This window comes from Vicia villosa, linkage group LG4, assembly GCF_029867415.1.
Source record: "Vicia villosa cultivar HV-30 ecotype Madison, WI linkage group LG4, Vvil1.0, whole genome shotgun sequence".
In the NCBI taxonomy this organism is placed as follows: Eukaryota; Viridiplantae; Streptophyta; class Magnoliopsida; order Fabales; family Fabaceae; genus Vicia; species Vicia villosa.
Genome location: NC_081183.1, coordinates 127,007,497 through 127,021,377, shown reverse-complemented (window position 1 = coordinate 127,021,377; position 13,881 = coordinate 127,007,497). Strand labels below are relative to the sequence as shown.

The following is a 13,881-nucleotide window of genomic DNA, read 5'->3' as shown; positions in this document are numbered from 1 at the left end:
CCCAAGTGGACAAAAGAAAAATAGCGGAAGCATAAACATATGTCCAAATGGACAAAGAGAAAATAGCGGAATATAAACGTCCAAATGGACAAAGAAAAAATAGCGGAATGTAAATATGATGAAATGATAAAATAAAGCAATAAAGCGAAAAATAAAAGAGCGATATAATAAATTGCGGAAATTAAAGTCAATTGTTAGATGTTAAAGATAACCATCTTGAAACTTGTCAAGTATGTTATCAAAGTTAGTAATGAAGATCGATGGTGAGTGAAGGATGTTCTCGGATTTAAATTCAATGGAAATTTATCAGAAGCTTGATAAAATCATAGCGACTACACGATAAACTTCCATAAGTCATAAATCAACCGCATACAATTCTCTTCCATATTTGATCTTTTTTATTCGGGACACGAAATATTGCGCTATGTTAAGCAGATCGCCAAGTGATTTATATAGAAATCACCCTACAACGAGGCCGGTCAAAACTTTAGGTGCTAATGCATGTGAGAGAAATGATATGTAGATCATTCTCCGAAAGCAATACCGCACGAAAAGAAAATAAGGAGTGATCTAGTCTTTACCAAGAATCCATAAGAATTCTCAAGGTGTTAAGACTTTCATCGATCAAAAGAAAAAGAAATAAAAGATGGAACCACATTCAAAAGCTCCTTTCATCCATAATTTCAATCACTTAATATTGCGGATTTGGATTCTCATCCTATTGACGCCCTAAGTCCATTGAAATTAGAGAGAAATTAGGCCTCCAACTTGTGATTCAAAGAAAATATCAAAAGAATGAAGTAGAAGAAGAGTTAGAACCAAAAACAAGTCAAAAAAGGCAAAAAAAACACATTCTGCTCAGATGTAAATCGATTTGCACAGAGTGTAAATCGATTTGCATAACTCTGTTTTCAAATCTGCGCAATAATTCAGTTATGTAAATCGATTTGCACCAGATGCAAATCGATTTGCACAACACAGTTTTTCAAAAAAACAGCAAATAAAGAGAAGAAAACTTGTTTAAACATAAAACCAAACACCTTGTGATCTTGGATCAATTTGTGCACGAAAATATATCAAGTAAGCAAGCAAAACTCATCAATGTAGCACCAAAGGTGCATCAACCATAAACAACAATGGATCACATCTTGAATTATGGAAAGGATCTAGAATTTTACCAAATCTTCCACAAACTTTGAATCTCCTTCAAGAACACACAACCACAAGCCTTGATCTCTCACAATTGATGAAGAAAGTAGTGTTTAGGTTGAGGTTTAGCTCTAAATTAGTGAGGTTCAAGATGTGACTCACTAATTTTTGTGGAAGAAACAAGAGCTTTGAGTGAGGGGTTTGGAAGAGGTGAGGAGAGAAAGAGCAAGAGTTTTCTTGGCTATCAAAGCTTGAAAAATGAAGAGGGGAATGGCTCAATTTATAGGAGCTAGGCTTGGGAATTTTTGTGGTTTGGAGTTAGGATTGGAAAATAGAATTAGGCTTGGGAGATGGATTTGGAGCCAAAAAAGAGATCCAATGGTCTTGATGCAATCACATGAGGGTTTATGATCAAATTATGTAGGCAATCAAATACAAGAGCTAAGTCATGCTTCCCATGCTTGCAAATGATGTCAACACTTCCAAAAGCTGAAATTTGCCTTCATTTTTCCAAATTCGCACTGGTGCAATCGATTTACACTTTATGCAAATCTATTTACATTGCTGAAAAAGGCAAAATCTGGGGCAAAAACAGTTATGTAAATCGATTTGCACATTATGCAAATCGATTTGCACTGATGGCAGAAGCAAAATCTAGGCAAAATCAGTTGTGTAAATCGATTTACACCTTATGCAAATCGATTTGCACAGTGAAATTGTTGAAAAATACCCTTTTTGAAGGATACTTTGACTTGGTACCTACAAAACACAAACATACAAAAGCACAAGGCAATATTTTTGGTATTTTGGTTAGTAAAACAACAGATACAAGAAAAACATTGGTGTTTGATGATTCCTTTGCAGATGAATTGTACACAACATCACAAGTAGAGTTCTAAGTTGAAAACTTCTTGATTGATGATTGATATGCATATGATGTATGATCTTAGGGTCAAAAATTTGGGTATGACAGATGCCCCTATTTAAGTCTCTTCTATCCGGAGATGTGAGGGTTAAAATCCTCGGCTCGACGTAATTGAAGAGACTTAAATATAAAACACACAATTTTTGAACCTAATGTATGATGCGATGCTAATGGATGTATCAAGTATGATTAAGGAATTGAGGGAAATATAACACCACTGGGGGGATAAGAAAGGATTCCACTGGGGAAAAGGTATGTGTCATCCAAGAATGGCATTGGACTTCATGGGAGAAAGAGACAGTCAACAGAAGCTTTCAAGAGTAAAACATGAAGGGAAAGGACATCCAGGAATGGTACTGGATAGAAAGGATCACGATATTCAAGAATAGGAGTGAATAAAGTGAAGATCACAACATTCGAGAATAGCATTGAATGAAGTGAGAAAATGATATCCAGGAATGACACTAGATAAAAGGATCACAATATTCAAGAATAGCAGTGAATAAAGTGAAGATCACAACATCCGAGAATAGCATTGAATGAAGTGAGAAAACGATATCCAGGAATGGCACTAGATAAAAGGATCACGATATTCAAGAATAGCAGTGAATAAAGTGAAGATCACAACATCCGAGAATAGCATTGAATGAAGTGAGAAAATCACGATATCCAGGAATGGCACTGAACAAGGTGAGAAACATCTTTCAGGAATGGCACTGAAAGAAAGAAGAATCACAACACTCAGGAATGGCACTGAATGAGGTAAGGGATCACAATATCCAGGAACAGCACTGAATAAAGTGAGAAACATCTTTCAGGAATGGCACTGAAAGAAAGAAGAATCACAACACTCAGGAATGGCACTGAATGAGGTGAGGGATCACAATATCCAGGAACAGCACTGAATAAAGTGAGAAACATCTTTCAGGAATGGCACCGAAAGAAAGAAGAAAGGGACATCTAGGAATAGAACTAGATGGAGAAGACAAACAAGTATATGTTTTTTGTAGGTGCCAAGTGAGTTGGACTTTGATCTCAAGGTAAGACGTTAATAACAACAAGACCTCGGAAGAATGTAAATGAGTATGAATTTGTTTTTTATGTATGATGTTAATTTTTTTATGCATGATGAATTCTTAATGCAATGCAATAATTTGTGACGATTGAGGTAGACTTTTTTGGGAGGCACGATAGGAACTCTGATTCCTCAACACGGGAGCTCTGCCAACTCTGCTTATGAAGAAGATGCTTGGACACACTTCTTGTCACATTGGTAACTGTATCAGACTGGTAATCCTATGAGAAGGACTGATAAATTGCTTGGGGAATGCTGAAGAAGATTGTCCCTGATTGACAAATTGTTGGAAGTTAACTGATCATGGCTTCAGTTGAACTGTATTAGGGATGAACTGATCATGGCTTCAGCTGAACTGTACTCGAGATGAACTGATCATGGCTTCAGTTCTTGAAATGCATGTTGGGATGGCTTGCCCCAATATGAGTCTTGAAAGGATATTCTAATCAACAAATCTTGACTGATCATCTGAACAACAGGATCTTAAAGTAACGTGCCCCTGATAGGATCACTGATCAAGTTTCTCAACTGTTTGAACTTCCTGAAAGATGAGTGCTTACTTGCAAATAAAATGTTCATTCAAGAATGGTAATTTTAATGCAATGCTCAAAACATATTTTTGAAATCAAAGTCATTAATGGAATGAATGTTATTGATGTAAAGCAAATGGAATCACTGGTCAAAACATGAAGGTTAAGACGTTCAAAGTGAAAGATAAAGCAAAGGCATGATATCAAAACAAATGATTGGAAAATCTCATGGGAGTCAGCTTACGCAACCTTGTTGTAGTATGCTTTCAAACAAACCTTGCTTCAATTAGGTCTTTTAAAGGTTGTAACGTGGCTAGGTTCACGGTTTAAGAAACAAAGGATATAAGGCTCAAAATTTGATTGTACCCACCCCTTCTTCGTGATGATCTCCAGTCCTAAAACTCAGTTAATTCGGCTTATGCATTCAGGTTCCAAGAGACTTCTGGATTTGCACCTTTGATAATGATGATAGTTCACAAGCAAAGAGAACTTTTGAGATTGCAGTCACTTCTTCCTTTTGTATTGTCACAACATTTTGTTGCTTGAGGAATTTATTGACTTCTCTTTTTTTCATCTTTTCCTTTTGATATCCCTAAATTTTTCCTGAACTGTCTATTTTTGAACTTACAGTCAGCGGGATGCCCTTATTTTTGCGTAAGTCATTTCTTGGATTTTTGACTTAGCAGGATTTTCTTTAATTATATATTTTTTGATACTTTTTTTTTTGAAAGATAGTGACTGCCTTGCTTAATGATTGATGAGCCATCATTGGCTTTTGATTGGCATCTCCAACATTTCTTTGACGTATGCGGAGGAACACTTGTGATTGAAACCTTTGTTGAAAGGTGTACTGAATGATTCTCTTAAGATAGAATGCACAGCCAAATTAACTGAGAACTACCCTGCCCCAGGTTTAAAATGCGGGTTTTTTCGTACAGAAAGAAACACCAATTTCGAAGGCTCAGAGGGGTTGACAAGGGATTAACTTCCTTATTTCTCCAGTGTTTGGGAATTGAAACAATGCCTGTACATCATCAGCAGAGTTTTATTTGAAAGCATACATTTCAACAACTTGGGTATTTCGTTGTCATCATCCTCCCTCCAATCTTTGCATAAAACACAAGTTTAATAGAGAAAGAAAATGGAAGAAAAAGTTTTGTAAAAGAAGGTATAAACATAAACACAGTGGAGGTGAATGAATTCAGAATATGAAATGCTCATTTCATTAAAATCACCATTCAGAAACAAACAAAGTCTAAAAGTAAACAGCACAATGAAGGTAATACAAACAGTATAGAAACAAGGCCCAGTGACTAATCAGCAACAAAGATGAGCTATCTCGTCTGAAACACTTGGCTTTAGGAAAATCGGGCTTTGACTTGTCTTCAGCCACTCTAATCTGGAAAAGGATTAGTGACAACATTGGGACCCCTATCCTTGAAAGAGAGCATCTTTGATCTCACCAACTCTTGAACTCTAGTCTTCAAAGCATAACAACCTTCTAAATCATGGCCAGCACCACCTTGATGGAATTCACAATGAAGATCAGGTCTGAATCCTTTTGAGGGAGGGTTTCTAGGAGGCGGCATGGCTCTTGTTGTGATCAACCCTTTATGGACCAATGCAGGATACAATTCTGTGTAAGACATAGGAATAGGATCAAAGTGAGTCCTATCGCGATTCTGATTCTGATTAGCATTTTGAACTTGCACAGGAGCAACAACAGCTACATAAGTTTGGTCAACATTCTGAGGTCTACGACGAGATCCCCTTCTGTCATTTGACACATCATTAGTCTCATTCTCCTTCTTCTTGTGGAAGTTTCCATAAGGTTTCTTCGATCCACCAGAAGATTCAGCAACATGAGTAACTTTCCCATTCTTGATTCCCTCTTCAAGTCTCTGACCAATGGTTATCAGGTCTGTGAAGTTGGAAGATACACTGCCAATCATCTTCTCCCAAAAGAAAGGTGAGAGAGTGTCCATAAACATGCCAGTCAGCTCCTTTTCAGCTAAAGGTGGCTCCACTTGAGAAGCTAGCTCTCTCCAGCGTTAAGCGTACTCCTTGAAAGATTCTTTCTCTTTTTGAGACATGTTTTGCAGTTGTCGGCGATCAGGTGCCATGTCCAGATTATACTTATATTGTTTCATGAAAGCATCAGTCAGATTCTTGGAAGCAATGAATGTGATTACTCTCAAGTCTCATATACCATTTCAGCGAAGATCCACTCAAACTATCTTGAAAGCAATGGATGAGCAGTTTGTCGTTCTGGGTATAAGCAGCCATCTTGCGGTAGTACATGGTCAAATGGCTTCTTGGGCAAGTGTTCCCTTTATATTTCTCAAACTCAGGAGTCTTGAACTTTGCAGGCATGACAACATCAGAAACCAAACACATGTTTTCAGCAGCAACTCCAAAGTAATCATTGCCTTCCATAGCTCTAAGTCTCCTTTCCAAAATTTGACACTGCTCTTTGACATCTTCAATATCTCCAGCATCTCCTTGACTTCCATTCTGGGAACGGGCAGCTTGATATTCAAACAGAGGATTCACATAAGTAGGCTGAGCAATAGTGTGCACAATAGGCTAAGATTCAGTCATGATAGGAGCATGAAACACTGGATTCGAAGCTTGACCAATCACAAGTGGTGAAGACTGACCAATACCAGGAGTCTTCTCATAGGGAGGAGTGTAACCAGGTGGCAAACCAAACTCAGGCCATGTAGAAGGTGGTTGTTGATTAGGTTGAGGGTCAACATCAGCACTTGAGACTTCAACAATGACGGTCTTCTGAGGCAGTTCTCCTCTAGCAATCAAAACTTGCAGCATTTCAATTAGCTTGGTCATGCCTGACTTCAACTCATCAATTTCCACTCTGACCTCTGCATTGTGTTGCTCTTGGTATTCCATTCTCAACCTGACGTTGGCTCTAGTTCCGTACTTGTATGGAGGAATCAGCTTGACAGTAGACAGACAAACTCTGAAGATGGAGACATACAAGGATAAGTTTTTCTGGACAACTTGGATGTATGTATGCAAATGATGCAATTGCTGTTTTTTGTTTTTTTATTTATTTGATTTTCAAGGAATTCAAGTTATTAATTTGTAAACATCAAAACATGAAGGAGGTAAATCCTATATTGGATCAAAGCTTTGATCAAGTTATCATCAAGATCAATCATCCATTTTGGTGGATTAGAGTTTTCACCCCATCAACACCCAAGATCCATTGAGTTTGATGAAACTTATGATGTTTACAAAGAAAGACCTATGAATTCCTTGGAATGCAAATGAATGCATGGATGCATGGTTTATGCATCAATCACAATCAAAATCACACATGGTCCCACGGACAAAGTTCAAAGGTTCGACGTCACGAGCATGGAGTCAAAGTTAAGAATCACCCACAAAGGTATGTACTAGGGAATTTTGTACCTGCCGAACGGGTTCTACAAAGGTTCCCAGAGTTTTCAATCTTCTATCGGATATTACCGGCACGCACAATTGCTCATGGGTGCCAATAATATGCCTAAAAAGACCTCGTCTGAGCGTAGCATCGCATGACAACAAGCTCAAATTGGTACTTGATCTTGTTTCTGCGCTACATCCTAAAAAGGCTTAGATGGGTAAAAAGGGTTCTAGGTCATTCAGCTTCTACGGACACTCACTATTGAAAGTAATAGCATTCTTACGATGGCTCGTAACAACAGCTACTACCTTCCATGAGGCCTCCACTGATTGGGGTTCCACCATATGATGCTCATGTTAAGGATTGCTCCTGACATGCAACTATTGGTCTTACCACCTCATATATCAAGTTACTCACCAAAGTCCGGGTTAGAACTTTATCTCATCACAGAGGAACCATCGAGCACCAAAAAGAAAATAAAGAAAATAAACAAACAAAGCACACAATAATATATACAGATAAAAAAACACACAGATAAACAAAAATAGGCTTAACACACTTAAAAATTGGGTCCCCAGTGAAGTCGCCATTTTTTCTGTAGTGGGGAAAATCTGAGATCGAAGCCATAGGATTGACTCGACTCAATATTTCAGTGAAAGTCGCCACCGCGCTTTATTATTTCCAAAGGAAAAGGGAAAAGAATGAAAAAAACCCAAAGTTTGTTTTTAAAACAAAAAGAAGAGATCTTAGGTACGGGTGTTGATTATACAAGGGGAAGGTTTTAAGCACCCCTCATAATTGTGGTACTCCACAGGAACCTTTTTGAAAATCTGTGTCGTGTGTGTGCTAAAAAAGAGTTTGTTTAATTTTTAAAATAAGCTCGGCAAAGCATTAAGCCTTGTGCCTACATACCTCCTCGGTGCAATGGAGAAGTCAGAGCTAATGTAGTTTCGCTTGAAGGGAAAACGTTTTAAAAACGAATAAACACTTTATCGTCGTCGGAGAGAAATACTCAGCCATTGATCTTGAGCATGAGAACGAATGAGTTCTTTGCATCACAAATGAAAGAAGGGCTCCAACTCGGATAAAATCGACGAGTATGCCACTAGCTCTCTCACGCGGAAAAGATCTCATTATATCAATCAGTTTCAAAATCGTGGGGTATCGCCACTCGTTTCGACAATTAGTCGTGTCTAAATTTTTTGAAGAAAAGGCCATTAAGGGAAAAAGATATTTTTAAATAAAGGTTTTAAAAAGGTTGCAAACATAAGAAGGTTTTGTAAAAAAGGGAGAAGATTTTGAAAATTAAAGAAGGGGAGGAGATGAAGAGGCTATCCTATTGCGTAAAATAAAAGCTAAGGAAAAGAACGGTCTAACCGAAATAAGAAGCCAACACTTGACATTATGAGTCAAGGTAGATTTCCCATCCTTTGGACTTATCAATACCAAACCAACACATTACCACTTGGGCATCCAGATGAACTTATTATCTTAACACCACTTCGCATTAAGCACATTCAAATTCTGACGAAAATCGGGCGGAGTAACGGCTATTTTCGGGTAAAATCCTTATATCAATGCCTTGGGATTAACCATCAAGGACTTTCAAGGAAATACCTGCATACACAAACAGACAACAATCCAATGTCAGACAGACAGAATAACAGCAGAGTAACAACAGAATAAGGGTCCAGATGTACTAAGTCCATAAGTCCGAATCTCCAAAATGCTCGGGATAGTAACCAATAGTCCAAGAAAGAGCCTTAAGTGTTTTTTTAGATTTTTCTTGTTTATTAGTGTTTTAGCATAAAAGTAAAGTATGGCCCAAGTGGACAAAAGAAAAATAGCGGAAGCATAAACATATGCCCAAATGGACAAAGAGAAAATAGCGGAATATAAACGTCCAAATAGACAAAGAAAAAATAGCGGAATGTAAATATGATGAAATGATAAAATAAAGCAATAAAGCAAAAAATAAAAGAGCGATATAATAAATTGCGGAAATTAAAGTCAATTGTTAGATGTTAAAGATAACCATCTTGAAACTTGTCAAGTATGTTATCAAAGTTAGTAATGAAGATCGATGGTGAGTGAAGGATGTTCTCGGATTTAAATTCAATGGAAATTTATCAGAAGCTTGATAAAATCATAGCAACTACACGATAAACTTCCATAAGTCATAAATCAACCGCAGACAATTCTCTTCCATATTTGATCTTTTTTATTCGGAACATGAAATATTGCGCTATGTTAAGCAGATCGCCAAGTGATTTATATAGAAATCACCCTACAACGAGGCCAGTCAAAACTTTAGGTGCTAATGCATGTGAGAGAAATGATATGTCGATCATTCTCCGAAAGCAATATCGCACGAAAAGAAAATATGGAGTGATCTAGTCTTTACCAAGAATCCATAAGAATTCTCAAGGTGTTAAGACTTTCATCGATCAAAAGAAAAAGAAATAAAAGATGGAACCACATTCAAAAGCTCCTTTCATCCATAATTTCAATCACTTAATATTGCGGATTTGGATTCTCATCCTATCGACGCCCTAAGTCCATTGAAATTAGAGAGAAATTGGGCCTCCAACTTGTGATTCAAAGAAAATATCAAAAGAATGAAGTAGAAGAAGAGTTAGAACCAAACACCTTGTGATCTTGGATCAATTTGTGCACGAAAATATATCAAGTAAGCAAGCAAAACTCATCAATGTAGCACCAAAGGTGCATCAAACATAAACAACAATGGATCACATCTTGAATTATGGAAAGGATCTAGAATTTTACCAAATCTTCCACAAACTTTGAATCTCCTTCAAGAACACACAACCACAAGCCTTGATCTCTCACAATTGATGAAGAAAGTAGTGTTTAGGTTGAGGTTTAGCTCTAAATTAGTGAGGTTCAAGATGTGACTCACTAATTTTTGTGGAAGAAACAAGAGCTTTGAGTGAGGGGTTTGGAAGAGGTGAGGAGAGAAAGAGCAAGAGTTTTCTTGGCTATCAAAGCTTGAAAAATAAAGAGGGGAATGGCTCAATTTATAGGAGCTAGGCTTGGGAACTTTTGTGGTTTGGAGTTAGGATTGGAAAATAGAATTAGGCTTGGGAGATGGATTTGGAGCCAAAAAAAGAGATCCAATGGTCTTGATGCAATCACATGAGGGTTTATGATCAAATGATGTAGGCAATCAAATACAAGAGCTAAGTCATGCTTCCCATGCTTGCAAATGATGTCAACACTTCCAAAAGCTGAAATTTGCCTTCATTTTTCCAAATTCGCACTGGTGCAATCGATTTACACTTTATGCAAATCTATTTACATTGCTGAAAAAGGAAAAATCAGGGGCAAAAACAGTTATGTAAATCGATTTGCACATTATGCAAATCGATTTGCACTAATGGCAGAAGCAAGATCTAGGCAAAATCAGTTGTGTAAATCGATTTACACCTTATGCAAATCGATTTGCACAGTGAAATTGTTGAAAATTACCCTTTTTGAAGGATACTTTGACTTGATACCTACAAAACACAAACATACAAAAGCACAAGGCAATATTTTTGGTATTTTGGTTAGTAAAACAACATATACAAGAAAAACATTGGTGTTTGATGATTCCTTTGCAAATGAATTGTACACAACATCACAAGTAGAGTTCTAAGTTGAAAACTTCTTGATTGATGATTGATATGCAAATGATGTATGATCTTAGGGTCAAAAATTTGGGTATGACAATAAGAACCTGCTTTGGATTGTAATTATTTCTTTGATGATTTTAACGGGTGCTCTGAAAAAGGACATTGTGTAAATAGGAATGCTCGATAACACCGAAGTAAGTAAAGTTACTCTTCCACCGATTGACAATAGCCTGGACTTCCACAGAGATAGTTTCTTCTTTAAGCTGCTCAATATGCCTCTCCACGATTCACATCTTCGTGGATTAGAGCCAATAAAAATGCCTAGAAACATAAAAGGCAAAACATCTCTACAGCAAGATAGAAATTGCGACGCATTATCCATAAAACTTTCCTGTAAATTCACACCATAGACCTTGCTTTTACTGAAGTTCACTTTCAGCCCCGATATTAATTCGAAACCTCTGAATATAGCTTTTACAGTCCATAGATTTTTCCAACAACCTCTGCCCACGATGACCGTATCATCGGCAAATTGCAAAATCCTCACATTTAAATTGCTATTCACTTGAAAACCATCAAACCTTCCTAACTCAGCCGCCTTGTTGAACATAACAGCGAGACCTTCAGCCACGAGAGTGAAAAGAAACGGCGATAAGGGATCGCCTTGTCTTAATCCCTTCTCCGCCCAAAAGTCTTTAGTTGGGCTTCATTGACGAGAATTGAGAGAGAGCTGTTGAATATGCAAGCTTCCATCCATTGACACCACTTAATACCGAATCCGAATTTCACAAATAACTCTCTCAGAAAATTCCAATTGACACAGTCATACGCTTGTTGAAAATCCACTTTGAAAATGAAGCATTCCTTCTGTTCCTTGCGCGCTAAATCAATAATTTCGTTTAGTGATAACACATCGTCGAGAATCTGCCTACCCGATACAAAGGTAGATTGAGATGATGAAATTAAACCACCTAGAACCGTCTTCAATCTGTTGGCCAGCAGCTTTGAAACTATTTTATAAAGGCAACCCACCAGACAAATTGGGCGGTATTCGTTTAGACCTTGAGAATTAGCATTTTTGGGAATAAGCGCAATAAAAGAAGTCGTGATTGCTTTTGATAAAGTGGTTGTCCTATGAAACTCCTTCACAAATTTCAGAATATCCTCCTGTAACAAATTCCAGAATTCTTGAATGAACTTGAAGTTAAACCCGTTTGGCCCCGGACTTTTTTCACCGTCGGAGTTCCATACGGCTTTGGTGATCTCCTCCATTGTGAATTCAGAATCCAGAAACAATCTATCTACTGCTGACAGAACATTGAAAGTTAATCTGTCCCATGATGGTCTTGCTGCATTGCCTTCTTTAAATCTACTTGCAAACACTTTCAGCACCTCCTTTCTAATACTCTCTACATCTTCCACCAACACTTGTAACCGCAACAATATTGTTTCTTCTCCTCCTATCTTTAATCGAATGGTGAAAATATTTAGTATTTTGGTCGCCCTCCTTAATCCATTTTTTCCTAGACTTTTGTCTTAACAGATTTTCCTTCAAAGACAAATGTTTCCATAGATCATCCTTAGCTTTCTTAATCTCATCTTCCAACCCGCCTCCTACCCTTTGTCCACTGCCATCTTGATAATGATCCCTCCTATTTATCTTCGCCGTTGCCTCTTCTATTTTAAGATCAATCCAGCCGAACTTCTCTATATTCCATACTCTTAGTTTGCTCTTGAGCAATTTCAGCTTCTCTTTCATTACAAAATCCTGTCTTCCTGCAACAGACACATCGTTCCAAGCTTCTTCTACAAACTTCTTGAAATCCTTGTTCTCAAACCAACAATTATTAACCCTAAAGGGTTTAGGTCCCCAGTTTTTGTCATTTGCAATTAACCAAATTGGAACATGGTCTGATATATCCATATCTCCCACCTTCTGACCCACAATTTTCCAATCGTCAATTAAACCGTCTGATAATAGGAACCTATCCAATCTACTTCTTACATTCCCTTCCTTATTAGACCATGTAAATCTGCCACCCACCACAGGAACATCAATCAAGTCCAACAAGTCAATAAATTCATTGAATTCCTCCATCTCTGTGCTTCTGGTGTTCATACACCTTCCCATTCTTTCGGTTCTGCCTCTTATTGAATTAAAGTCCCCGCCAATGCACCACCAACTGCCAGCCAATCTGTTTTTTAACTCTACTAATTCTGACCATAATTTTCGCTTGCCAATCATTGCACACGAAGAATAGATATTAACAAAGGAATAAAGCTGACCTTTATGTTCAGCACCTATGCCCAAGACACCCTCAGCTCTGAAACTAAATAACGGTTCGATACAGCCTTTTTTCCACAATATGATAGTTCCTCCTGATGCCCCATTGGAATCTTTAGCCGACCACTCAATATTCTCATTACCCCATAGACTCTCTGCAAAACTCTCGGACATATTTTGGATTTTAGTTTCCTGTAAGAACATCACATCAGGCTGGCCTTTAGCTATGATACTTCTGAGTTTCCTCCTCTTCAAAGCACTATTGCACCCTCTGATATTGGAAAATAAGATATTCATTTAACCTCTGATTTATTCACCCTCCTTGCCTTCATGGTTTCTATGTCTCTAAGTTCCAGTCCTCTTATCGCTTCAACATATAATTCATCACGATCCCCCCCCTGAAATTCCTAATTGAGAAAGTTCATGCCATACCTTATCCGCCACATCCTCTTCGTTACCGTTCTTCAATCTACCTCGACCTTCCTGTGTGTTGCTACAGAGAGAAGAGCCTTCTGAAGATTGTGAGGATCCTACAACACCTGATGCACCCCCAGGTTTTGGACGGAGAAGGATGGTGTTATACCCCAAAATTTGCCCACTTCTTTTTTCAGGAAAGTTTCAATATGAAAATTAAGAGTCTCATATAAACATGGATTTTTTCAAAATATCCTGACATATGAAGAACTTGGTTTTCAGAATTTTTCTTACACAGTAACTTGGCTTACAGTGGAATTTATTCTTACGCAAACGCCAAATACTGTTCTTTACTTCACAAATACTATTTATTTATTTTACAGATAAATAGTACTAACACAGTTCATGCAGGGTTAAATCTTTTTGCAGGCGCAAAAGCAGGAAACTCAACACTGCACAA

At 37.6% G+C, this 13,881-nt stretch overlaps 1 protein-coding gene across 1 annotated transcript; it reads right to left on the bottom strand.

The window, feature by feature from the left end:
• Positions 1-12,122: 12,122 nt before the first annotated feature.
• On the bottom strand, positions 12,123-13,304 carry LOC131597832 (uncharacterized). The gene has a single exon (XM_058870496.1). The coding sequence runs from the start codon at positions 13,302-13,304 to the stop codon at positions 12,123-12,125; it is 1,182 nt and encodes a 393-aa protein (XP_058726479.1).
• Between the last annotated feature and the right edge of the window lie 577 nt (positions 13,305-13,881).

Excerpts from the sequence above, each read along its gene's own strand:
- LOC131597832 (XM_058870496.1), bottom strand. The coding sequence starts at position 13,304 with ATGAATATCTTATTTTCCAATATCAGAGGGTGCAATAGTGCTTTGAAG.